This window comes from Neomonachus schauinslandi, chromosome 5 (genome assembly GCF_002201575.2).
Source record: "Neomonachus schauinslandi chromosome 5, ASM220157v2, whole genome shotgun sequence".
Lineage (NCBI taxonomy): Eukaryota > Metazoa > Chordata > Mammalia > Carnivora > Phocidae > Neomonachus > Neomonachus schauinslandi.
Window position 1 is genome coordinate 45,334,852 of NC_058407.1, and position 27,406 is coordinate 45,362,257.

The 27,406-nt window shown below is 34.3% G+C and overlaps 1 protein-coding gene across 2 annotated transcripts in view; it reads left to right on the plus strand.

The window, feature by feature from the left end:
• The window catches only part of ZFC3H1 (zinc finger C3H1-type containing), a 52,123-nt gene that overhangs the window by 17,154 nt on the left and 7,563 nt on the right, over positions 1–27,406 (plus strand). For both annotated transcript variants that reach the window (XM_021678658.2, XM_021678657.1), the window contains 22 exons: positions 1,018–1,141; positions 3,074–3,171; positions 4,517–4,726; positions 4,916–5,080; positions 6,168–6,305; positions 6,909–7,030; positions 7,631–7,780; positions 11,139–11,313; positions 11,566–11,697; positions 12,070–12,612; positions 12,698–12,807; positions 14,037–14,168; positions 14,275–14,396; positions 15,382–15,483; positions 15,803–15,922; positions 16,732–16,915; positions 18,695–18,881; positions 20,333–20,521; positions 21,158–21,395; positions 23,633–23,738; positions 23,823–24,021; positions 24,773–24,867. In XM_021678658.2, the coding sequence (XP_021534333.1) occupies positions 1,018–1,141; positions 3,074–3,171; positions 4,517–4,726; positions 4,916–5,080; positions 6,168–6,305; positions 6,909–7,030; positions 7,631–7,780; positions 11,139–11,313; positions 11,566–11,697; positions 12,070–12,612; positions 12,698–12,807; positions 14,037–14,168; positions 14,275–14,396; positions 15,382–15,483; positions 15,803–15,922; positions 16,732–16,915; positions 18,695–18,881; positions 20,333–20,521; positions 21,158–21,395; positions 23,633–23,738; positions 23,823–24,021; positions 24,773–24,867 (3,641 nt within the window). The remainder of the gene's footprint in view (positions 1–1,017; positions 1,142–3,073; positions 3,172–4,516; positions 4,727–4,915; positions 5,081–6,167; positions 6,306–6,908; positions 7,031–7,630; positions 7,781–11,138; positions 11,314–11,565; positions 11,698–12,069; positions 12,613–12,697; positions 12,808–14,036; positions 14,169–14,274; positions 14,397–15,381; positions 15,484–15,802; positions 15,923–16,731; positions 16,916–18,694; positions 18,882–20,332; positions 20,522–21,157; positions 21,396–23,632; positions 23,739–23,822; positions 24,022–24,772; positions 24,868–27,406) is intronic.

Consider the following 27,406-nt stretch of genomic DNA (forward strand, 5'->3'; position numbering starts at 1 on the left):
TTGAAAGTGTGTCATGACTAATTGGCCTGGACTATTTTAAAGAAAGTTAAATCATCGTAGCCTTAGTGCTTGTGGCTATTTTAGTTAGTTATTTAGCATTTGTGAACCTTAACTAAGTGAAGTATTGATAATGATTGTCATTGTTTTTTATGGATGGTGTCAGGCAGTAAACTGGAGATTTAATATTGATCTAGTGATATATTATCAGTGATAAATTTCAGGATTTTGAGGTTTGAAATTATACTTGTGAATGAACTATCGAAGAAGAGAGGGTTGTTAAAGAGTAAGAGCTCTTTTAATTATCGGGAGTCAGGAACTAGGTTTGCTTAAGCAAGGAATTCATAAATATACTTTGAACTTCTAAAAAGTACTTTGTTAGAATCTTTTTTAAGAGAAAAGTATTGTGTTTGCACATTACTCTTATCAATCTGGATAGATTTTGTTAGCTATGAACTGTCTTTGTGAGTGAAGCATTGTAAGAAATACAAAAAAACTACACACAAACACATCACCTAAGAATTCCTAGTTTTCAGCTGTCATCAGTGTATTCATAACTAAGATGTTACTGGATTTTTTAAATTGCTTTAAAATATAGTCTTTAGCGGCCCTCTTGGCACAGTGGGCAGCGCGTCAGTCTCATAAAATATAGTCTTTTTTTTTTTTTAAGATTTTTATTTGAGAGAGAGAGAGTGAGTAAGGGAAAGGGAGAGGGAGAGAGAATATGAAGCAGACTCTGCACTGAGCACAGAGCCCGACATGGGGCTCGATCCCACAACCAGGAAATCATGACCTGAGCTGAAACCAAGAGTCAGATGCTCAACCAACTGAGGCACCCAGGTGCCCCTAAAATATACTCTTGATGACATAAAACTTGAATTTGGTGTCATCTTACTTTACAGAGGAATATGATTTTTGATACTCCCCAGAGGACAACTGTCAATTGTTTCATAATTTCTAGCCTAAGAATAGACTAAGACAGAAAATGCTTTGAAACTGAAAAATATCTTGTGTTATTAGTCTTCAGATCCTGACCTAAGACGATCCTTAGATAAGCAACCTACTGATAGTGGAGGAGGCATTTATCAATATGATAACTATGAAGAAGTTGCTATGGATACAGATAGTGAAACCAATTCTCCAGGTATGAGCCAAAACTTGAAACATTCACATATTCACAAATTTTCATAAATGGAAAATGATCATAAAGCGACCCAAAAGCTTGAAAGAAATGTGTAATGAAAGTGATGTTTGCTGGTGAATTGTGTAACCATAGACATTTAGTGGAGTACTTTGAGAGCAAACCTCAAATATATAATATAAACCTTTCTTTCAGGTCTTTCTTTCTAGATAACATTTAAATAAACAGGCAGTGTTTAAACTCTGCTATTAACTGTTTGATCTAAAAAATGATTGTGGGGAAGGTGAGAGCACTGCTTTTAAATAAAAAAAATAAACTTTGGATCTCTTATCTTTATATCGTAGATAATTTCTGCTTTAGTTAAAAAAAAAAAAAATCTTTCTTGTTTTGGGGCTTCCTTTCTCCTTCCGGTGATGTTACTTTGTAGGAATTTGGAGATGGTAAGTGGTACTATTAGTGGCATTCAGTAGAGGCTGGTTAGAACTGGTCAGGGCAGTACTTCAATTAGACTGCATACTCTAGGATGTGACTCTTCTTGAGAGCTAGAGCCTTGCTTTAGTTGATATTCAGGGGTGATTCTGTGGGAGACCTATTTTCTCACTAATTAAAACATAAGTTTTAATTATAGCTGAGGCAGATAACAACGCAGTTGGCATTCTAGGAACTGGAATACTTAACTTGAAAGATCATATCATCAGTGTATTTCTCCCTATGGTCATATTGTCAGAACAGATAAAAATGAGAATCTTAACTTTAGTGTGTCTAGACAGAAACAAAGAAAAATCTATATGATTTGGGTAATGTTTACCAAAAGTGCTTATTTTTTGGTTATTGTTTTTAGGCTTATGTTTGATAATTTCATATTATGTTTTGATTTCAAAATTTAACTCTCTTTGGTCAGTATTAAGTTTTCTTACTTCCAGGTTCTTCAAGATAATTCATTGCCATTTCCAACTATTGACAATATTATTAATACTTTTTATTTCTATAAAATAATTTTATGAACTATGCTTTCAAAAGAATTTTGTAAAAAATTAATGGAGAATGTACTCTTTATTCAGCTTTGTCAAATTGTAGCTTTTTGCTATATTCACTACAGGTATTTATTTTTAAGAAGTAAAATGATCTAAAGGCCAATGTATTTTCAAATGGTATAACTTGGGCACAAGTCAACCGTGTAAATCATGTGGGTAATAGCCATATTGACTTGTGAGACAGCTGGGATAAAGAAGAAGCATTAGTTTTTCCCTGAGGTTATATAGTTACTGGGTAGCAAGAGTAGTCTTTGAATCTGCCATACTTCACTGACTCGTAAGAAACCACTGAAGGTAAAATGCACAATTATTTTTATCTGCTACCAGGGAAGAAAAAAATGCTAACAGTTTAATTCAGATGCATTGATTGTAACTATTTCAGAATTATTAAATGTGACAAAGTGTACATTTAATTGATTAAATACAGCAGTAGGTAGTTCTTTTCATTCCTACTGTTCGCTTTCTATACAACTTAAGTAGTTCATTTTTTCATTCCACATAAAGGGAGGAATGGAATTACGACATTACTGGTTTGTTTTTTGTTTGTCTTCTGGTTAGGACACTTTAGCAGATTGAGTGGAATTTGTTTTATTATTCCTTAAAAAATATGTTTGTAAAAAAAAAAAGTGTGTTTCTTGTCTTTTCTGCTCTGTTTCCTGTGAGATGAGTGAAGAGTGAACAAAGAGAGTTTTAAGGCACTAATTGTCAACTGAAGTTGGAAGGCTGACTTTACGATGATAAAGGACAGTATTGAATAGGTGGGGAGGTCTTATGGAGGTTAACGATATTAATTTGTACTCTGCTTAGATGTATTTGTATTTCTTCAAACATATCATAATCTTAATTTATTCCTTTCAAAGTATATTTGTTTGTAAACTCTTAACAAAAAAATTTTTTACAGCCCCTTCACCGGTGCAACCACCATTCTTCTCTGAATGTTCACTGGGGTATTTTTCTCCAGCACCATCTATTTCTTTGCCTCCGCCACCTCAGGTTTCTGTAAGTGAGATTTGATGTGATTTTTAAGAAAATTATTCTGTTGTCTTTTCTAATTTGTTTTGAAAAACTGGCATGTAACTAAAAGTAGTTAATGTTTGAAGAGAGCTTAAATTAGAATTGTTTATCAAAATCGATAGCTATGAAACCTGTAGAATAAATAGTTAATTATGTATTGGCAGGCGGTCCATTTGGGAGATTTTTTTCATAGCTAATTTTTAATCTCGTGTGTACTTTCTTTCAGTACTTAGCATGTTTCCTTTTTCCTTCTCAGCTAGTAGCTACTCCAAAAATTTATTCCAAAGCAGAATAAGATTATCTACTGTTTTGCATTATCTTCTTTGGCAGTTGGGATTTAAGTGCATTAGGATACTTTCAGAAATGAGTTCTTTCCTTTCTTCTCTTTTGATGAATACAGTTATTTTTAATTTGAAATTTCAGCTAAAGAATGTTGTATGTAGAATTTAGTTTCTTTTTTTCCAGCTTCCTTTTAAAAGAACTGCCAGGCCCTCATTTAAAAAAAAAAAGAAAAAGAAAAAAGGAAGTGGGGGAATCATAAAGTAAAAGTTCTGAAGTTATTTCTAGATTGAAAGAACCTACAGACCAAGTTGGATCTCTCAGCCATTTCACACTTTCTAGGTGGACATCTGATGTCCTCCTTGGAAGCTTAAGTAAGGTGAGGGGAATATTAGAGCACAGAGTGAGAGGAAACTTTTTTTTTCTTCTTCCTTGAAATGTTTCCTTTTGGGAAATGGAGAATGGATGAACTAAATGCCAGGGAAATTCTGGCAGTTCTTTGAAACAAAAATATATCCAAACTCAGAGATTTGTGTAAATTTAGTTTTCTTTATAAATATAAGAAGCCATCACACAAGCATTTAAGAGATTCTTCTTGACAGTTCTTGAGATACTCAGGACTATTTCCAGAATCTCTTTGGTCCCTAATTTTTGTTTTTTACTTAAATATCTATCATACATTCTTGGTTTTCAGTATCTTCACTTGTTTTCAGGTAGTCATCTAGAGGAGGAACCCCGTAAACTTTGATTTCTGTCTTTTGGAATACTGAATGAAAATAAGAAAGGGAATGGAGAAGTTTATATAATTACCTTAAAGTTCACAAATTAGATGTTTCAAATATTGTTGATTTTTTAATTGCAAAATTGTATTTTTTTTCATGGTTGAATATTTGATTTAGTTTTAAGATATTACAGGACACTTAGTTCACTTATGCTTACAACTAAAGTAATAAACTAAAGTTTACCTTTTTAAATTTAATGTTGCTCCAGAGATATTTGAAATTTGTAAAATTTGCGCTGTATTTATTTCTTCTCTTTTAAAAATAACTAGTCTTTGCCACCTTTGAGCCAGCCTTATGTGGAAGGCTTGTGTGTTTCTCTTGAACCTCTACCTCCTCTACCACCTTTACCACCTCTCCCACCTGAAGATCCAGAACAGCCTCCAAAACCACCTTTTGCAGATGAGGAAGAGGAGGAAGAAATGCTGCTTCGAGAAGAGCTACTTAAATCTCTTGCAAATAAAAGAGCTTTTAAGCCAGAGGTAATTTAGGTGCCTGAACCTCTAGGTGGTGCTCTTGACCCTAGTTTTAGCTTTGCTTTTCTCTGGGATTCATTGGGCTTTTCAGTAAAGTTGTGATTAAGTCTGAAGCTAATTTACTCAAGATTTTTCAAGATGACAGAAATTTCTTTTTATTTAAAAATGTTTCATATTTCTCTTTTCCTTATTTAGGAAACGTCCAGTAATAGTGATCCACCTTCACCTCCAGTTCTGAACAATTCACAGCCTGTGCCAAGAAGCAATCTGTCGATAGTCAGTATTAATACAGTATCTCAGCCTAGGATACAGAATCCAAAGTTTCACAGAGGACCTCGTCTTCCACGAACTGTGATCTCGGTAAAAACAAGCAATGTATTTAATCCTACTGTTAAACAGTTTGTGAGAAATTTTTATGAAATTTTGCTGTCTTATTCCCTAACTCCTAGTTTATTTGTATATGTACATATATTCATATATAAGTAAAAATTTATTATTTTTTATTATAGTGAAATGGGAGCAGTTTCTACACTTGAAAACTAGTAGAGTTCAGTGATAATGTTTTTGGAGAAGCATTATTTTCATTATTTCCTTTGCCATTTTTTTTTCAGTTTTTTCTATATAAATGGTCCATTCAGATTTTCCTTGTTCTAGAGTTACTTTTAGCAGATTGTATGTATGTTTTTTATTTCTCCCATCATTGTTTTATGTTTTGCTCATATTTTTCCACTTATTGGCTATACTGTAATGGCAGGATTTATTTATGATGTTTACAGATGTCCATTAAAGAGATTGCAATGACAGTTTCTTTTTATCTTGTTTTCCAATGGCTTTGAAGTAAAATAACTGGAGCAAAGCCAAGTTGAAATCTTGCCTCTGTTAGGTAAACCCATTTTGGCCACTTACCCTCTCTATATTAACCACAGAAGCCAAATGTTTTGTCAATAACTATGTAGAATTATTAATTTTTTGTTTGGTTGTAAGATAGCCAATTTAGGTAACATTATGGTTCTTACAGAAAGTTGGAGAAAATGGGGTGCCTGGGTGGCTCAGTCGATTAGGCATCCGACTCCTGGTTTCGGGTCAGGTTGTAATCTCAGGGTTGTGGGATAGAGCGCCTGCTTAAGAGTCTTTCTCCCTCTCCCTCTGCCCTCAAAAGAAATTTGGAGAAAATAAACTTAATGAGAAAGGTGATCATAGTAGTGTCTCGAAAGACTGAAAATGTAGAATATGTGGTGGGCAAATAACCAGTATTGGTGAAGTGGGACAAAGTTAATTATGCAGCATAACCATAAGAAACCATAGACTGTCTACTTGGAGTCCATTTTTTTAGGAATTGAAATTCAAGAGGTTAAATGACTTATCCAAGGCCACACACATCTAATTGAGGTAGAGCCAAGTAAAGAATAGTTACTTTTGTCGTCAAAAGTAACAAATATCTTTTCAGCTCCCAAAGCATAAGTCAGTGGTTGTAACACTGAATGATTCAGATGACAGTGAGTCTGATGGAGAGGCTTCCAAGTCAACAAATAGTGTTTTTGGTGGATTGGAGTCCATGATTAAAGAAGCAAGACGAACTGCTGAGGTAAGTGCAGTAATGAAAAATGAAAAGAAAGATGATTTATTGATAGTCATTAAAGCTTTTTTTTTTCCTTCCTGAAAATTAGACCTTAGAGGTCTAGATTTTTAATATATTGAATTGTGGAAATATTTTAAGTATTTGTGTTATTTAGGACTTTACATAATGAAGAATGTATAAATTTAATTAGATTTAACTATTAAAAATCTATTTTTTTCCAATTGACTAGTCCTTTTTTCAAAATAGTAAAAATTGAGTGGATAATTGTCCTCTGTACTAAGGAAATTTATTGCTTTGAAAATTCTATCATATTACCAGAAAACAGTTTTTATTAAACTACATAACCTAAATACAACTTTTACCCCTATTTTTACTGTACATATGTTGGTTACATATGATTTAGTTCGATTATTTTAAAACTGTAGAGCTTAGTGGATCATACAGTTAAGTTGTGGTTAACAGGCTGCATTGTTTTAAGAAAAGAAATAGAAAATAATTATGAAGTTATTTCTAAATACATAAATGTGCACTGGGTTGCGATGTAAAATATAAATCTCGGTGTGGGACTATTGGAAGCTGTTGATCTGGTTGACTTCAACTGTTTTCTAGCAAGCTTCAAAACCGAAAGTACCTCCAAAATCTGAAAAAGAAAATGATCCCATGCGAACACCTGAAGCTTTGCCTGAAGAAAAGAAGATTGAATATAGATTGTTAAAGGAAGAGATTGCCAAGTAAGTGACATTTTTTGTAATTAACTCTAAAGGTATGTGCTATTTCAATACTTAACTTAGTCTTTATACAGTTTATTGGCATTGGGAAATGAGTGGTGCTGATTTTACCCAAGATGCAGAGTTCATGTTTTTATAACTCACAGTAGGGGGAGCCAGATGATCATGTATAGACTTGAATACAGTGATGCACTGAGATATAAACAGCTTGGAAAAAGATGAAAGCTATTATAAAGGAGAACTACACTGTCAACTTTTTTACACTTTAAACATATAATTTTATTTGTCACCTATACCTCAGTAAAGCTGAAAAAATACTTCGGAGAATCAGCAGTATTCTTCTTCTTTTAAATTAAAGTGTAGTTGACACACAATGTTGCACTAGTTTCAGGTGTAAAACATAGTGATTTCACAACTCTATACTTAGTCTGTGCAGACCATCAACTTTGAATGCCAGCTTGGTCATGCATATTGGTCATCATTATTAGTATGATTAATATTTTTATTTTATGAAATAGGATAGATCTTTAAAGATAAATAATTTTAGTTTATTCTTTGGTTAATTTATTTAGTTAATTCATCTACTTTTATTGATTATTTTAGTCGAGAGAAACAGCGTTTGATTAAATCAGATCAGCTGAAGACCAGTTCATCATCCCCAGCAAACTCTGATGTGGAAATTGATGGGATTGGCAGAATAGCAATGGTTACTAAGCAGGTTACAGATGCAGAAGCAAAACTTAAAAAACATAGGTGAGCCTTTTTATCTGATTAAATTCTGATACGTGTTTAAATGTTCCCGTATTAGGATGATATATTTTTGTGGTTGTATGTCAGTAACAGGTATACTGTATGATTACAGATTCTTTCATACTTGGTAAAACTATAGAAGACTGTCATTTTATTGAATTGCACATTTACATAAAGTAATAGTATTAATGTTTAAATAAAAATATCAAGGGCACCTGGGTGGCTCAGTCGTTAGGCATCTGCCTTTGGCTCAGGTCATGATCCCAGGGTCCTGGGATCGAGCTCCATATCGGGCTCCCTGCTCGGCGGGAAGCCTGCTTCTCCCTCTCCCACTCCCCCTGCTTGTGTTCCCTCTCTCGCTGTGTCTCTGTCAAATAAATAAATAAAATCTTTAAAATAAATAAATAAATAAAAATAGCAAGACTTCAAAGGAGATTTGTTTCCCTTCAGATATATACATGGCTTATTCATTGCTAAAAACATTTATGAAACTCCTTGTTTTGGAATTTTCTTTAAAACTTGGACATCTTTTTGAAATACCTTTATTGAAAGCATATTGTTGTTGTTAAAAGTGGGCTTGATTGGGGTGCCTGGGTGGCTCAGTCGTTAAGCGTCTGCCTTTGGCTCAGGTCATGCATGATCCCAGGGTCCTGGGATCGAGCCCCGCATCTGGCTCCCTGCCCCGCGGGAAGCCTGCTTCTCCCTGTCCCACTCCCCCTGCTTGTGTTCCCTTTCTCACTGTGTCTCTCTCTGTCAAATAAATAAAATCTTTTAAAAAAAAAAAAAAGGTGGGCCTGATTGTTGGAAATAGTCATTACGCAGTCTGTTCAATAAGACACATAGTCAAATATGGTGTTATTATGAATGTGTGAATATTAAAGTTACAATCCTAAACTTACATGTTCTGTGAAATTACTGTGTTGAGTGGTGCTTTAAAATTTTGAAAATATATAACCTCAAAATGAACATCATAGAATTCATTAGCATATTTGGGGAAGTTATTTTATTGAGGTATAATTGACATATATTAGTTTCAGGTGTATAACATGATATGGTATTTATGTATATTATGAAATGATCACAGTAAGTTTAGTAACATCTGTCCCCATATATAGTTACAGATTTTTTTCTTGTGATGAGGACCATTAGCATATATTTGATAGAAATGATTATATTCTATTATGGCTATACATCTTTTTCACTCCACACACCTTGAAATCATTAGTTAGTGAAGAACAAAATAGCTTTGGTTAACATCAACACTTGTGAGTTTTGTTCTGATAGTCCCCCTGTAAGGGGGCACTATGTAATATGTAAGGGGGAGGTTCTGTTCAAGGATGGTAAGACTTTCCTTATTCTGTTTTTATTAACTAATTCTTAAACTTCAAAGCTTGATTGTAAAAATTGATTGCAGTGATGAATTAACTCTTAATGTTAAAAATCATTAGCAATGGGCGCCTGGGTGGCTCAGTTGGTTAAGCGACTGCCTTCGGCTCAGGTCATGATCCTGGAGTCCCGGGATCGAGTTCCGCATCGGGCTCCCTCCTCAGCAGGGAGTCTGCTTCTCCCTCTGACCCTCCCCCCTCTCATGCTCTCTCTCTCTATCTCATTCTCTCTCTCAAATAAATAAATAAAAACTTTAAAAAAAAATCATTAGCAATATATAAATAATTTAATGGTTTTTAAAACAAGCTTCAAAAGTTCATCCACCTATAGTTAATTAACAAAGGGAAAAAGTAGAAATTTACAACCACTTTGGTACTCTTTATTTTTTTGAATCATGAAAAACAATGTAATTTGGAGTGTTTTGGTAAGGCACCATAGATAGCTCAAGGACTTAGCGACTATGTAAATTTTTTATAAGTAAACAGAAGTATGTTCTCTTCTCCATTTCTGAACAAGATGTTGGAGATATTAAGTATTCTGAACAAAATAAAATACATTTAAAAATAGTCTTTATAAATGTCTTCAGCATTTTATTACTTCTAAAGTATGACATTATTTTATGCACTAAGAAAGAAAACCTGCTGCTAGCCAAACTATATGATACACAGTAATGCTAAGACATTACTGATATTAAAGATTTGAGAAATGTGCTTCAGAAATGAAATGCTGTGGTGACTGTGAATCTCCAGAATTATCAATAAGAAATGGTATGGTATATGTTTTAAAAGAGATTAAAATAAATTCATTTAGGTTCCATTTATTTAGTAGCTTCAATAAAAAGTGAAAAGGTTTTAAAAAATTCTTTGTCTTTCTCTTCCCCATTCTGTCACATATTGTCTTTTTTTTTTTTTTTTTTTTAAAGATTTTATTTATTTATTTGAGAGAGAGAGCACATGAGAGGGGGGAGGGAGGGTCAGAGGGAGAAGCAGACTCCCTGCCGAGCAGGGAGCCCGATGCGGGACTCGATCCAGGGACTCCAGGATCATGACCTGAGCCGAAGGCAGTCGCCCAACCAACTGAGCCACCCAGGCGCCCACATATTCTCTGTCTTTATGATTCCTTCTAGATGTCAGTTGTTGTGACTGTTGAAATATGATAGCTTCTGGGAAAGAGCCTTCATTTTTTTAACCATAATATTCAGTAGTTGAGAAAATGAAAATCTCTACCCATAAATTTACGTTTTTGTCCTGTTTTTATTCTCATTTCCAAACTTTACTTCTGTATATTGTTTAGAAATTTAGACTTCCTTTTCCCCTTGCTTGATTTGCTTTAGATAAAATGAGTTAGAGTTTTGTAAGTGTGCTTGATTGTTTATCAGATGTTTATTTGTGTGTATATTAAGAGCATTATAAATGATGTTAAACATAGCAGTTTTCCGTCCTGAGTCCTCATCTTTCAGGAGTCCTGTATGGTCAGAGTCAGTCATACCTAGTAGTGATTTTTCAACTGTAATTCACATTACTCAGACTTAAATGATTTTTTAAGAAAACGATCAGACCCATAGTTGCTTTTGCAAAATGTAATAATGTCTATTTGAATACCTATGTGATTAGTGAATATGAAAATAGTCACCCTTTTAAATTTTTATCTGTACATTATCAGTATGTGTATTTTTAAGATTATTTATTTGAGAGAAAGAGTGCTTGCATGCAGTGGGGTAGGGGCAGAGGGAGAGGAAGAGAAAGTCTTAAGCAGACTTCCTGCTGAGCGCAGAGTCCGTCATGGGGTGCCATCTCACCACCCAGAGATCACCACCTGAAGTGAAACCAAGAGTTGAATGCTTAACCTACTGCGCCACCCAGCCACCCTGTCAGTATATTTTGTAAAACAAGCTACTGCTTTGTAAATTTTTTATTCTGATGGTGTTAGTCTATGAGTTTAGAAAAACATAAGAATTTTGTTATTTCTCAATTAGGATTCTCTTGATGAAAGATGAATCTGTTTTAAAGAATCTCGTACAGCAAGAAGCTAAGAAGAAAGAATCTGTTCGAAATGCTGAAACAAAGATTACAAAACTTACAGAACAGCTTCAGGCAACAGAGAAAATTCTCAGTGTCAACAGAATGTTTTTAAAGAAGCTTCAGGAACAAGTAATGTTCTTTTTTTACATTAAGATATTGTAGTCTCATGTTTACTGCACATTTTTATGGTCCACATTTTTTGTAAAACAAAACCATAAACCAAAGCCATCAAAATGTATAACCTTTGTACTGTTTTCCATTGTGACATAATATTGGAATATTTTTATATTCAGGTGAATACCCTAAGCCTGCTGTGTTTAAGAAAGTATTTCCTCTCCTAAGGTTTACATTTACATTTCCAGAATTATCCTGTATTTTCAGATTCACAAAGTTCAACAACGTGTTACCATTAAGAAAGCTTTGACTCTCAAGTATGGGGAAGAGCTTGCTCGGGCAAAGGCAGTGGCTAGTAAAGAAATAGGAAAACGTAAACTGGAACAGGATCGCCTTGGAGTAAGTTGTTTGTAGGAATATTTTATTTTTGGAAAGGAGAAGGTTTTCATGATACTTTTGAGGGTAAGAGATGTATAAAATAACTCCAGTTTTTCCCTGTGTATTCAGAAAGATTAAAGCTTTGTTTTTAAGTGACATCCACAATTTTGGAAGCTTTATTTTATAGTTATTGTTTTGGCTTTGTTTTTTGTTTTTCATAGGTTATAGATTAACTGGCATAACTGTTGGGGACTTTTGTAAAACTATTTTATTCTCGTCAGTGATTTAGTTTTATAATGTTGGCATTGTATTGTAGAGATAACACATTTATCTTACCAAAAATTGTTTCTGAAATCATAGTGATGTAAAATCTGTATCATTTTTTTCCCCCAGCCAAACAAAATGATGAGACTAGACAATTCTCCAATATCAAGTCCCAGGAAACATTCAGCAGAACTGATTGCTATGGAAAAAAGACGATTACAAAAGCTAGAATATGAATATGCCCTGAAAATTCAGAAACTAAAAGAAGCCCGGGCCCTTAAAGCAAAGGAACAACTAAATATTGCTCCAGTTGTGGAAGAGGAACCCGAATTTTCTTTACCTCAACCATCACTTCATGATCTGACTCAAGATAAATTAAGTCTGGACACTGAGGAAAATGATGTTGATGATGAGATTTTGTCTGGTTCAAACAGAGAACGAAGAAGATCATTTTTAGAGTCTAATTCTTTTACTAAACCTAATCTTAAGCACACTGATACACCTAACAAAGAATGCATCAACAAACCTACTAAGAATACGGTGGAAAAACCAGAACTTTTTCTAGGGTTAAAAATCGGTGAATTACAAAAATTATATTCAAAAGCTGACAGCTTAAAACAGTTGATTTTGAAAACCACCACAGGCATTACAGAAAAGGTTTTGCATGGTCAGGTAACTGAACATTTCATATGCTTTATAAAATCTAGGATTCACCCTAGCCTTATTTGTTTTATGTAATTATTGTTTTCTTTTGCAGGAGATTTCTATGGATGTGGATTTTGTGACAGCACAGAGTAAAACAACAGAAGTGAAGCCGTGTCCTTTTAGACCCTACCATAGTCCTCTTCTAGTTTTTAAGTCCTACAGGTATAAAAGAAAGATTCAATAAGCTTGAATTTCAGGACTGCTCCTTGATTGTAATGACAGTATAACCTTGGATATTTCATGATAATGAAAAAAAATAATTGTGTCATGGTAACTAAAAAATGAACTTGTCCTTTTAGGGAAAATAAAATTGTCTTGTTAGATTTGAACCATATCAGGAAGTAAGGTTTAGCTCATACTGGGTTTATTCTTACCAAATCCTAATTTCTGGTTACTGGGGGAATTGTGGAGAATTCTGGATTATGGTCTGTTAGGGATTTTAGGAAAAACAGAGTCAAATGAGAATTTTTAAGTTTTAAAAAGAATTTTACCAGTATTCTAAGTAATGCATTGGCCAGCTTTCATGAAATTGATTTAGACATTCTCAGTTGATTAACTGTGGAGGTTGTCACTTTTGGAAGTTCTGAGACTGTTAAGTGGGTAGGATTTAATCATAAAATAGTAAAGCACCTATCAGGTAGTATAGGCTCTTCCCCTAGTTTTTTTTGTTGGCTGGTAACGTGCAAGAAATACCGGTGTTGGGGCACCTGGGTGGCTCAGTTGGTTGAGCGTCTGCCTTCAGCTCAGGTCGTGATCCCAGGGTTCTGAGATTGAGCCCCACATCAGGCTCCCTGCTCAGCAGGAAGCCTGCTTCTCCCTCTCCTGCTGCTCCCCCTGCTTGTCCTCTCTCTGTCAAGTAAATAAATAAAATCTTAAAAAGAAATACCAATGTTATATACCATTTTATTATGTGATAAGAAAACACTACTTTCAAGGATTTTATTAGAGTAAGAGAGAAAGAGCACGAGCAGGGGGGGAGGGCAAAGGGAGAGGGAGAGAATCTTAAGCATACTCCCACCGAGCAGGGAGCCTGCTGCAGGGCTCGATCCCACAACCGTGAGATCATGACCTAAGCTGAAATCAAGAGTCAAACGCTTAACCAACTGAGCCACCCAGGCACCCAGAAAACACTACTTTTAAAATACAGGGTTTTTTGTTGTTGTTTTCTGTTTTAGATCTTTTGTGTTCTAGGTATAAAAAAGTTGTCCCTATCATTGATAATTGTTTTCTTAGAGTTGATAATTGTTTTTTTAGAGTTCATTTTGATATTAAGTTAGATAAATAGTAAGCTCAAGGCATAGAAATTTTAATTAAGAAAAATGAAAAATTTCATAATTTTCTGGGCAGTGTTTATGGTGCATAATGTGCCTGTCCACCTTTCTTCTCTTTAGATTTAGTCCATACTATCGAACCAAGGAAAAACTTCCTTTAAGCTCGGTATCATATAGTAATATGATTGAACCAGATCAGTGTTTCTGCCGTTTTGATTTAACAGGAACATGTAATGATGATGATTGTCAGTGGTGAGTAGTTTTTATTTGTGAATATTTTATAATCTAAAAGGCAGTCTTGGTTATTTAACTTTGGTATGTACATGATTATCTTTTCTGTGCTGTCATTTTATTTTAGGCAGCATACACAAGACTATACACTTAGCCGAAAACAGCTATTCCAGGACATTCTGTCATATAATCTGTCTCTGATTGGTTGTTCAGAGACAAGCACGGATGAAGAAATTGCTGCTGCAGCAGGTATTTAAAGACCTCTTATTGTTCTCCAGGTGAAAATTTGAATGTAGGCAATTAAAAATTTTTATGTTCAGTTGTTGACATATTTAAGTAGTTGTAATAATTCAGTACATTCCTTACGTCATTTTACCCACATTTGCTCTAATATAGTAGTCACTAGCCATATCTTGCTATTCAAATATAAGTTAATTAAAATTTCTTCCTTAGTTGCATTAGCCACATTTCAGGTGTTTGATAGCTGCTTTTGAGCTCAATAGCTTATTAGTGGTAAGTGCTTACCAATAGGATAGTGCAGATATAACACATTCCATCATTGTGGGAAGTTCTTTGGACAGAGCTCATCTAAATAGTTCAGTTGATTTAGAAGAATATATTAACGTATTTGTATAGCAATTTTATTAATGATTTTTAAACAGGCCCCTATTTTTATTTATTATTGTTTTAAAAAATAGAGAAGGATTGGAAATTAAGATGAATGTGGTTTCAAATTCTACAAAGAAATAAAAAGGACTTTATACACTTTGATATTATGGAAAGCATAGATTTCTGTGACATTGTGAATAAATACTGTTAAAGTTTTCTCCAGATTTATTGCCAAATAATAAACCTTAAACTGCAAGTATTTTGGAAGTAAAGGAATTGGTGTGTATTAAATTTAGTGTTAACCATAACCCAGAGTGATTGTAAAGTCACTGAATCTATGTGATCATTCTTAGTTTGGGACTTTAATTTTCACTTAACTTTTTAGTTTGTTTCAGGAAATACTTTTTTTTTTTAGCCCAATTTGGGTGCATGATGTAAGATTTGCCATAGTAGGTAAGGTAATGGAGGCCTTGCCTTCTAGGAGGCATACGTGTTTTTGACTAGTAACATACACTTCCTTTTAATTTTTAAATTACTCTTCACTTTGTACTCTTTAATTAGCCTTGTATCTGTAATCCATGGTTTTTATGCTTTTTATAAATGAAGATAACTCTTCTAATTTTAGAAAAATATGTTGAGAAACTTTTTGGAGTAAATAAAGATCGAATGTCAATGGACCAGATGGCTGTTCTCCTTGTTAGCAATATCAATGAAAGTAAAGGCCATAGTGAGTATCTCTCTCTCTCTCTCTCTCTCTCTCTCTCTCTCTCTCACACACACACACACACACACAAAAGGACATTGTAGTTTCTTTATGATAGCAAAGTTTCTGGTGTTATGTTCTCCAAAATATATATGCATGTGTATATATGTATGTAACATGCTGACAGGGTAGAATAAACATCTCTTTCTCTAGCGCAGAAAATATATATGTATGTCATTTCTGACTAACAATCATTTTAGCTCTTTTTGAGTATTGTTTGGGTAGCCTTTAAAACTATAAAACCTAGTTATATCAGATACTAATCTTCTCCTGTCTACTTTAGCACCTCCATTTACAACCTACAAAGATAAAAGAAAGTGGAAGCCAAAATTTTGGAGGAAACCTATTTCAGAGAATAGCTTCAGTAGTGATGAGGAACAGTCTACAGGACCAATTAAGTATGGTAAGAAGTAATTTTAGACCCTGAATCATTAAGTTGTGGTGTTCCATCTTTGTCTAACACTTTACTAATTTTTTGGTGTATGTACTAGCTTGGGCTTTTGGGGGGTTTTTTTGTTTTGTGTTTTTCTATTTTTTTTTTTTTTTTTAGAACAGTGATGCCTTTTGGCATTTGATGCAGTTCTTCATTGTGGAGGATTGCCCATTGCCTGGCCTGTGTCCTTGAGGGCAGGTGTAGTATTTTATTTTGTTTTTGAGTCTGCTTTCTGACATGCAGTAGGCTCACAGAATGAATAAATAAATGAATGAACAAAGTAAATATGAATGAGTGCTGTATTGTCAAACACATTATTGTAAGTTTGCATTATTTATTAAAGTGTGAATAATTTGTTTACAATTTGTGGATTAGATATCTAATAGATACATGCTCCCATGTGTTTATTTACATTAATGTAGTACTTTTTCTCTAAATGTAGAATAAATTATAACTTTTTTTTTTTTTTTACCTATTTAGTGAATGTGAATTATTAAGTGATACTACTTACCTTTAAAGTAGAGAGACCATACTTCTGGTTTGCCCAGCAGAATCCTAGTTTATACCTGTTATCCTGGTGTAGTTTTTAATAATACTCCTTTCACTTTTAGAAGTGTCCTGGTTTGTAAATTATGTGACACTATACCTTAAAGCTATGAACTACTGCGTATATTTTGAATCTTTAGATTTTTAGATTATTTTAAAGATGAGGCCAATTGTTTTTTTTCTTGGTCTGTGGATAAGAGAAAGTATAAAGCTAATGATACTTCTCCTTCTAGCCTTCCAGCCAGAGAACCGAATAAATGTTCCAGCTTTAGATACAGTTGTCACTCCAGATGATGTCAGATACTTTACAAATGAGACTGATGACATTGCTAATTTAGAAGCAAGTGTGCTTGAAAATCCTTCTCATGTACAACTTTGGCTCAAGCTTGCGTACAAGTACTTGAGTCAAAATGAGGGGTAGGTCCACTTCTAATCTTTGTGTCATCTGTTGCATTTATATTTTTATGTTTGAAGTTTGTTTCATTTATGGTAATCACGTTTCCATCATGGTATCAATGAAGTCTTTGTTTTTGACAAAGCCAAAAGCACTTCATTGTTTAAAAGCTATTAGAAAAACTTTGATTAGATCTTGACTTGTGTGCGTGGCTCAGTGTGTGGGTAATAAATTAGCCCCAGTTTTTAACTCTAGTAGGCTCTTATTTCTTTTTTTTTTTTTTTTTTTTTAAAGATTTTATTTATTCAGTTGAGACACAGAGATACAGAGAGAGAGAGAGAAAGCATGAGCAGGGAGAGAGGCAGAGGCAGAGGGAGAAGCAGGCTCCTCACTGAGCCAGGAGCCCGATGCGGGACTCGATCCCAGGACCCCAGGATCATGACCTGAGCCGAAGGCAGACGCTTAACCATCTGAGCCACCCAGGCGCCCGGCTCTTATTTCAAAGTAGCATTAGTTAAAACAGTAAATTCTGAGTAGTATAAGGATTGATTATTGATTTTTCTTTTTAAAAGGCAGGTGGTGATAGTATCTTTTTTTTTTTTTAAGATTTATTTATTCTTGGAGAGAGAGAGAGAGCACGTGTGTGCGAGCACACCTGGGAGAGGAGCAGAGAGGGAGAGAGAGAGAGTCCCAGGTGGACTCTGAGCTGAGCACAGAGCCCCACACAGGGCTTGATCTCATGACCCCAAGATCACAACCTGAGCTGAAACCAAGAGTCAGCCACTCAACTGACTGTGCCACCCAGGCGCCCCCAGTAGTGATAGTCTCTTAAAATAATGATAAAATCACAATAGAACAACTTAAATATTATGTTAATTTTTATTTAGAGATTTAAAGCTTGTGTAAGAACATTAAATTCTGATGAATTGACTTTTTTCTGTGGGTGGTGTTATATTACGTGTCTTCAAATAAGGTAAATAGTCATTTTTCTCACTAACCTATTGCATTTTCTAACTCCTATTTTTTGATAGTATTAGCAGTAATAATTTTTTATTACTAGGAATAGCCTTTTATTACTCTATTTAAAATTATTTAATTTTTTAAAAAAATCTTAATGTCTGTCTTAAAACTTGGTATAAAGGCTTTTTTATAGTAAGGCAGTATTACAGAATGCTAATATATCACACATACCTGAATACAGTGCTTATTTAACTTGCCTTATGTGTCATTTACATGTTAATGGGATAAGTTAACAGTGTTTTCTTTTCTGACTCATTTACTGAGTGAAGGCCAAAAGAACTGTATTATTTTATGAATAGGATCATGAGAGACAATTATCTTCTTCAAGAGATAGCAAGCTTTTGACCGTTGAAAAGAACTGTTACATTGAAAGCTTTGATATTTTGTGCTGGCAGTAGCTGGCCTTGAGGGGGAATTGTTTAACTTTTCCCATTCCCAGACGAGTGTAACTCATAAAAGGTATTGCTGAATGTGGACATACATAAAGTACATTTGAAGTTGATAATCTAGGGGTTTTATAACATTGTGTTTTTATCTGGTAAATGCTCACTAAATATCAACTTAAAAAGGAATTGTTAGGTCTGTGGGAAATCAGGACCTTTTTTGGACTGATGTGACTTAAAATCCTAATCTACTTCTCTTTGTCATGGGCGATTCTAGCTTCTCGGTAGGTTCCAGTAGAAAATGGAACTTTAAAATGGACTCATTAGATCAGCCTGATTTAAGAGTATTTTGAAGCATTAAAAAAAAAAAAGTTCTTGTTTCTTATTTTAAACATGTAGGCTATGTTCAGAGTCCTTGGATTCTGCTTTAAATGTTCTGGCTCGAGCTTTGGAAAACAACAAAGACAATCCAGAAATTTGGTGCCATTACCTCAGATTGTTCTCAAAAAGAGGAACCAAGGAAGAAGTGCAGGAAATGTGTGAAACAGCTGTTGAATATGCTCCTGATTATCAAAGTTTTTGGACTGTGAGTAGAAAAGATAACATAGTTCTCTGTGTGTGTATGTGTATGTTTATAATTCTTTGGATCATCTTAAATATTGATACGTAGCTTAAGTTATATACTTTATCTGCACATAGATATAATAACTTTTCATTGTCCCATAACCTCAAAACCACTCCTGGGTCAGGGTTAAATTTAGAAGAAACAAGAAGAAAATATTTAGTGAAAAAGTAAATTTTCTTGTTGTTAACTTTATTGGTAAGGAAAAAATATAAACATTTTAAAACATTTTACACTTACTTACTCATAGGCAGTTTTAGTTTGGACGAAAGTTAAATGAATTTTTTTTTTTTTTTTTTTTGCAAAGCACATGAAAAAAAATTTTAATTTCTTATGTTTATGTAACATTTTCATGAATGTCAATAAGCATTTTGTTATTTTTATTATCTGTCCTCATTACTTATGAAAATAATCTTAATCTATAATTTATACTAATATTGAACTTTGCTAAGATACAAAGATTTGGTGAAAAAATGGTTTCTTTTTATTTTCTGAGACAGTGGGATGTTTCCTACCCATGCTTAAACTTAAAATTATAATTAATCCACTTGTAAAATAAATATTCATTAATATCTGAACTTTTGCCAGCTGAACTCAACAACCATAAGATTTAGCTTATCTGTTGCTGTCAGATCTGTCATTTACTTGCTAACTGAAATTCAGAACAGATAAATTTGTATAACATGGTATCCCTTGTTGAATGAACTTGCCACTCTCTTACTCTCCCAACTCAGGTACCAAAGTGAAAGATGCTTGATTTTTGACCTGGAGCCTTGTGCCAAAGTTAATGCTATTGATCATCATCAAGATTTTATAGGGTATAATGTTTTTCCCTAAAGTTGTTTGGTCTTTAAAGGACCTCTTAATTTCTTAGGCCCTTTTGTTTTGCCACATATATCTAATATGAATGCTACTCTCAAAAATTGTATATGGTTATACGCTTAAGCAATGCAAATTGTACGTGACCATAAACCTTAACTTTCGAAAATCTGCCATGGTCTTACTGCCATTTATTTGTTGATTCAAGGAAAGGAGAGATGAAATTGCTTCAGGGTTATTCTAAGAGTACACCTGTATTATTTTAGTTTTCATTTGAGTCCGCTTTCCAACTTGTCGAAAGGGAAATATAGGATATAGTACTGGAAGATAGGTTTTTTTGTTTTTGTTTTTGTTGTTGGTTTAAGTGAGCTCTGCGCCCAACGTGGGGTTTGAACTCATGACCCCAAGATCAAGAGTCGCATGCTGTACTGACTGAGCCAGCCAGGTGCCCCAGGAAGATGGGTTTATACATATATTTATAATTATCCTTTTTGCAAAAATTGAAGATTTAATAAAATATTTAATGAAATGTGGAAAATCCATAGCTTTACAGTTTATTTTTATGAAATATAATTATATGAAACCTTTTTGGGCAGTTTCTGCACCTAGAAAGCACCTTTGAAGAAAAGGATTACGTATGTGAAAGAATGGTGGAGTTTCTGATGGGAGCAGCTAAGCGGGAAGCATCAGACATTCTGTCCTTTCAGCTTTTAGAGGCTCTTTTGTTTAGAGTTCAGCTCCACATATTTACTGGAAGATGCCAGAGTGCACTTGCAGTTTTACAGGTAAACAATTATTATAGCATTTAATTACACTTTATAGAGAGTTTTTTAAAGGTCTAAAACATTATAGGTTAGCATTGTTTAATAAGAACACAGACTTTAGATTTGAATCCTTGTTTTCCACTTAGTAGTAAGTTGAATCAGTTTATGACTGTTTCTTCACTTGCTTAGTGGGGATAATGCGTGTGTTTAAGAGTGTTTATGAGGTTCAAATGAAAATAACGTATGTTAAGTACCCACCAGAATAAACTTCAATATTTAGACAATAAGGGAAAAAAACTAGTCCAAACTGAGAATCTCCTCTATGGGTTTGGTGGGTCTTTTTGTTTGTTTGTTTTACTGTTTTCTTTTTATCTTACTAGATTTTGAATGTCAAGACACTTAAAATGTACAAATAAGTTGAATCTTTTTTCATAAATTATATCATAAACCTTAGCACAGTAAAAATTAATCTAATACTGACATCTCAAGTTTTTTTCATTAAAAAAGTTGTTGACTATCAATATTTCGACTTAGGTATTTAAGAAACACTCCAAAGAAATATGACATTTGGGTTCTTCTTTGCTTTTACATTTGAATCTTATGAGGAATAGGAGTCATTATTTTTAAAAACACAGATTATTTTTTGATTTTACCTAGAATGCTTTGAAATCAGCTAATAGTGGAATAGTAGCTGAGTACCTTAAAACAAGTGATCGATGTTTGGCATGGCTGGCCTACATACATCTTATTGAATTCAACGTTCTCCCTTCAAAATTTTATGATCCATCTAATGCCAATCCTTCAAGAATTGTTAACACAGAATCATTTGTAATGCCATGGCAAGCAGTTCAAGATGTAAAGACTAATCCTGACATGTTGTTAGCAGTTTTTGAAGGTAAGTATGTTTATAAGTTATTTAGAACATCAACTTATCCCTTATTTTGAGTCTTCATAATTAATTGGAACAAATTCATATGTATATATTGCAAGTTGTTTCACACTTTATTATATAAATGCTTAGAAGATTAAGGATTGAAAAAAGATGATTAGGGATTGAATCACATAAGATAGACATTTGGCATATATGAAAGCCAGGAACTGTGCTACATTACATAATTTTTCTGATTATGGCAAAAGATATCAGCTAAATTTGTAGATAATAGAGATTATATAGGTTTAATGAGTTGATTGAAGTAGAGAACCAGGTAATTTTTTTAAAGCAGTCTGTCAAGATGAAAGTTAAAAGATTATAACTTATCTTTTCAAGCAATTGGAAAACAGGTATAAAGCCTATTTCCTGCTAGTAGGAAGTATATAGCTTAGTCAGAAGATAAAATCTATACATTTGATATATAGTCTAAATTCTGTACTTACAGAAGAGACAAAGATCTGTGATTTATAAAATTATATTGTACAGGTCATAAACCCAAAGGAAAGAGATTATTGTAGGTTGGCATGATGAAGGAATTCTTCATAGAAGAATTAAGACTTGGAGCTGGACTTTGAATCTTGACTCTGATGTGACATAGTTGGCTTGCTCAAAGATGGGACCCTTGTCTTACCTCTGTATTTCCCAAGGACCTGTTATGTCTGGCAGCATACTAAGTGCTTAGTAAATATTTATTGAATAAACCAGCGAAGAAAGGAAGGAAAAGAAATAATCCTGTTAGGGGAGCTAAGTAAACAAAAAGCAACATAGGAGTTGGTGCTATGGATTTGAAGGGAGATTAGGAGAAGGGAGAGTCCTTATCAAAGCGAGAGTTGATGCTGTAGAATAGTAGGAATAAAGCTTGATAAGTAGAATGATACCAGATTTTCAAGAACTTTGTAAGTGTGGTAGACTTGATGACAATGGTTCTTGAAGAAAGGAAAAATGTGCTGAAGAGGAATGATCCCAAAGGTATATGAAAACAACCAGAATCTGATGGCCAAAAGTGAATCACAAAAAAAAGTAACCTGGGAAAAGAGGGAATATTTATTGGAGACATTTGAGGTTATCACATAGAGATGTTGGGGGACTGATTAAATGTCAGGGAAGAAGAGAAGAAATAGTCAAAATAATTTCAGGGTTTTGAGACTGGGAAAAAGAAAGTGTACGGATAGAAAACAGGTAAATTTGGGAAGACTGATTTTGGTAGTAGGAGTAGTATTTGTGAATGGTAGGTAATTGGTCATCCAAGTGGAAGTGCTTGTTGGCAGAAGGAAATAAGGAAGTGAACTTAAGTGGACGATTATGGATAGAGAAATGATTTGAAAGTTATTAACATAGGAGTTACTATACTATAAAGTGCTTTATAGTTTTTAATGTGCTTTTGCAATAAATTATTCCATAGTTGAAGCAGTGAGATATTTTCTCTGAGGAAATGGAGATTTAAGAGTATAGCAGTAAGGAGTGAGAGAGGAGTCAAGGAATGAGACCAAGAGGACATGTAAATAAAGAAGAAGAAGAACATTATCAAATGCTGATCAAATAAAACAAATGGAGAGGTTGGCTTTTAGGTTTATATAGATGATTTTTATAAGTGAACTTCAGAAGTGCAGTTTTAGAATGACATTCACTTTTAAATTCTGTAAATCTGGGAAATCTTGCTACCACTGAGCAGGGAGGAAATGGTGACAGCTGTGCAAAGTGCAACAGTGACCCACTCTCTGAGATGCAGAGTGGGGACTCTACAAGGGGAAAAGAGTGTTTTGAAGGAGTAAAGAAAGGATCTAGTTTAGGGGGAGACATTTAAATGGCTATAGAATAGAGAGCAGGGCCTCTTGAATTGGGTCAAAGAAAGATGAAAAGAGAATTCATTCTTTGATTTTTTTTTTCCCCCGAAATCAATTTTAAGGCATTTAGGTAAATGCAGAGACACTTTCTAAGTGAAAATGTTGATACGTGCGAGAGCTCATATAGAATGGTTTTATTACCAGGAATGTGAAGGTAAGAGATTGAGTTTTAGGGAGTTTGGAGTTACCCGAAAATACCTCCTTTGGGTAATAAACCAGGAGTTCAGTAAAGATAATAAGATGATGGTCAAGCAAAAGGGTAGGCCACCATGTTTCATTGGTGTCTCAGAGTTTAAATAACATAGTTAAATAATTCATTTCATGTTTGATTTGTGTTACTGTGATGTTTTTGGATAGATGCGGTGAAAGCTTGCACAGATGAGAGCCTTACTGTTGAGGAAAGAGTAGAGGTCTGTGTTCCACTTTACACAAACATGATTGCTCTGCACCAGCTTCTAGAGAGGTAAAACTTAATTGACAAGCAGTTAACCTTGTGTTAAAAATTGATTTTTTTTCATGTGTTTAGACATGTTTTTTTCTTATTAAGGTATGAGGCTGCAGTGGAGCTTTGTAAATGTTTATTGGAAACGTGTCCCATGAACTGCCAATTGTTGGAAGCCCTTGTTGCTTTATATTTGCAAACAAATCAGCACGACAGAGCCAGGGCAGTGTGGCTTACTGCATTTGAAAAAAATCCTCAGAATGCAGAGGTTTTTTATCATATGTGCAAATTCTTCATCTTACAGGTAAAAAAAAAAAGCCTCATAATTCTTAAATATTTTTTTGTGTTTCACGTTTCCTTATTCATTCTTTACGATGTTTCAGGCATCAGTCTCTTTAGGAAGCTTTTCTTAGTATTTTTCCCTTTGCAAATTGTGTTACGTATTCCTTCTCTCTTTGCTAAAAATATTCTGTGTGTAGTTCTATCATTGCACTTATGTTGCTTCGTAGTTTTGTTTCTAGCTGCTTTATATACTAAGAACTTTATGAGGGCAAGGACCATGTCTTAATCAGATTTAGAGCCCCCAGCACACCTAGCACCAGTGCTAAACATGCAGTAGAAGATTATTAGACAGGGGCGCCTGGGTGGCTCAGTCATAAAGCATCTGCCTTCGGCTCAGGTCATGGTCCCAGGGTCCTGGGATCAAGCCCCACATCAGGCTCCCTGCTTGGCAGGAAGCCTGCTTCTTCCTCTCCCACTCCCCCTGCTTGTGTTCCCTCTCTCGCTGTGTCTTTCTCTGTCAAATAAATAAAATCTTTAAAAAAAAAAAAAAAGCTTATTAGACAGTTGGTGGATGTGGTATATTGGGTGTTAAGCTGTTTAATGGTTGGTTGGATTTAATTGGAGATCAGAATATAGAGTTATCTCTACCCCCATCTATTCAAGAAACTTAATCTTATCAGTAGGGGGTGATTAAGGGCTTTTTCCTCCCTTGAAAGATTTAATTAAACATTGTAAGTGTAATGTGTATCCTTCCTCTCTTCTTTTTGAAATAGAATCAAGGAGATAATCTTCTTCCATTTTTGCGGAAATTTATTGCATCCTTCTTTAAACCTGGGTTTGAGAAGTATAGTAACTTGGATCTATTTCGGTAAGTTTGTTGAACTCTTGATTTTATAGAAGAAAGGGACAATATAGTTTAGTAGAAAGATTACAGATTTTTTTGTGGGTTGATTACATTTTAGACTGATGTTAAAAAAATACTTGAACACTCTTACAGAACTGTTACGAGGGCAGTAGAACTGAATAAAAACAGAAAAGATGTAATATGCTTTGCATTCTTTGGATTAAAGACACTGAGAAAGGAAGGCTTATATTAACATCATGGTGACTCATTCTGCTTTTAATTCATTGTTATTGTTAATTTTAGTACTTAATACCATAGCAGTGAATTATCTGAGACAATGTCAAGGGAATTTTGAAAAAATGAATTTTAATTTATTTGATTGGTGATCTCAAATGGATGTAATACACCTTTTACTTTTTTTAAGTCTAAAGAGATCCCGCTCTAGCCTCTCAAATACAGAGTGAGAAGTTTTCGAGCAGTCTTTTCTCAAGCATCATTTTCTCAGTAACTTATGTAAAGCTCTGTATTTACTGCCTTTGCTTGCTTGGTTTTGAGTTCTTACTCTAACAAGAGAATAACAGTAAGAGGCCACAGGAAATCGTAAAGAATTATTTGGGGGGGAAGGCTTTTCTTCCCTTCTTTCTCCCCATCTCTCTGTAGGCATCAGCAAACTTTTTCACTTAAGGGCCAGATAGTAAATCTTTGAGGCTTGCAAGCCATATGGTCTACCACTACCCATCATCTATGCTGTTTTAGGAAGAAAGTAGTCAGAGACAACATATAAATGAATGAGCATGGCTGTATTCTAATAAAACCTTATTTACAAAAATAGGCATAGCCTGCTGATTCCAAGTAAAACAGCATCAAAAGGAAAATACTTTATCATCACATACTCTATTGTTTTATGTTAGGAAGAACTGAGAGAAGGAAGGCCCTGAGGCACCTGGGTGGCTTAGTCAGTTAAGTGTCTGCCTTTGGCTCAGGTTCTCGGGATCAAGCCCCGCATCAGGTTCCCTGCTCAGTGGACAGTCTGCCTCTCCCTCTCCCTCTCCCTCTGCTCCTCCCCCCCGCTTGTGCTTGTTTTCTCTCTCTCTCTCTCTCTCTCGCTTGCTCATTCTCTCTCTCAAGTAAGTAAATAAAATATTTTTTAAAAAATTTAAAAAAGAAGGCCTAAGCTGAATATCTCCTAAAAATTTTTATTGTAGAAAACAATATAGATAACATTTTGGTTTTATATATGCAAGTCTAATGCTTAGAAATATTTTTCTTTATTTAGGTGCTCTCTCTGCCTACCCCACAGTGTAGCAGTGTTCTATAAAAACATATTTTAAAAAAGTAGCTCAATGTTTTGTTAATTTGGTGATCCATCTACCCTAGAATATTTTGTGAACATTCTAGTTTTAGTTGAGATTTGGCAAAAGTTGGTGTCACTATTCTTTCCTAGACTTGAGTCTTTATGTCTGTCCTTTCTGATAACCAGTTTATTGACATAGTGATTTTAGTACTGTTTCTGAAATTCTTTGTGCTGTTACATCTAGATTAATACCTTACAGTTAATTACAAAAGAATAATTTAAAATACAAATTAATGGAGAAGAATTAAACTATTTTATAAGAAACTTAGAGATTATTCAGCTTCCCCATGCTGACTTTGTCCCTGTTTAAATTAGAGTGCTTTAATGTCTCAAACTTAGGCACAGGACAGATCCAAAGCTGACCTTTTTACAGACTTGCTGGCTCTGATCTTCCCTTGGGCATGGAGGTAATTGGTTTAGCTTAAAAGAAGATGCTGCCAGTTTCTACTGTGGTAACTAATCAAAGATCTGAAGATCTTCTTGATGTCAGTTTAATGAAGCAGACTAAATAACTGTCAATAAAAATTTGGAAATGGGTTGCCTCCACATAATCTTCTTACTGTTTACTAAGTCACCTTGTTTTATTAAATTTTTCATGGGAAAAGTCATAATTCACAGTACACTAAGAGTTGACAACAGAAAAGAGTTTTTTGTGCTTAGTTTATTTAGACAATACTGAAGACCTTATTTACACAGAGCGTGCATTTTCTGTTAATTTAGGAAATAGTTTTTGTATCAGTTATTAGAAGAATGGTAATAGGTGAGAATGTTTTTTAGCATTGTCATACTTCTTATTGATACTGATATAAATTTTTTAAATTTACAAATATAGCCAAAGTTTATTAATGGAGTAAGTCACTGCTCTTACTGGGTTCAAAATTTTTTTTTTTTTTTTACTTCGTAAGTTAGAAATTGTAAAGCAAAATACTTAGAATGTAGTATGTATTGTAATATTTACCTAGAATTGGGTTCTGTCATTTCCCATGTGACATTTACTACAAAGACAGAGGGAGGGTGTGTGGGTGGCTCAGTCAGTAGAGCGTCTGACTCTTGATTTTGGCTTAGGTCAAAATCTCAGGTTCGTGAGATTGAGCCCTGTGTCAGGCTCTGCTCTCAGCAAAGAGTCTGCTTCTCTTCCTCTCCCTCTGCTCCTCCTCCCCGCCCGCCCCCCCACATTCTCTCTCTCTCTTTCTCAAATAAATTAAAAAA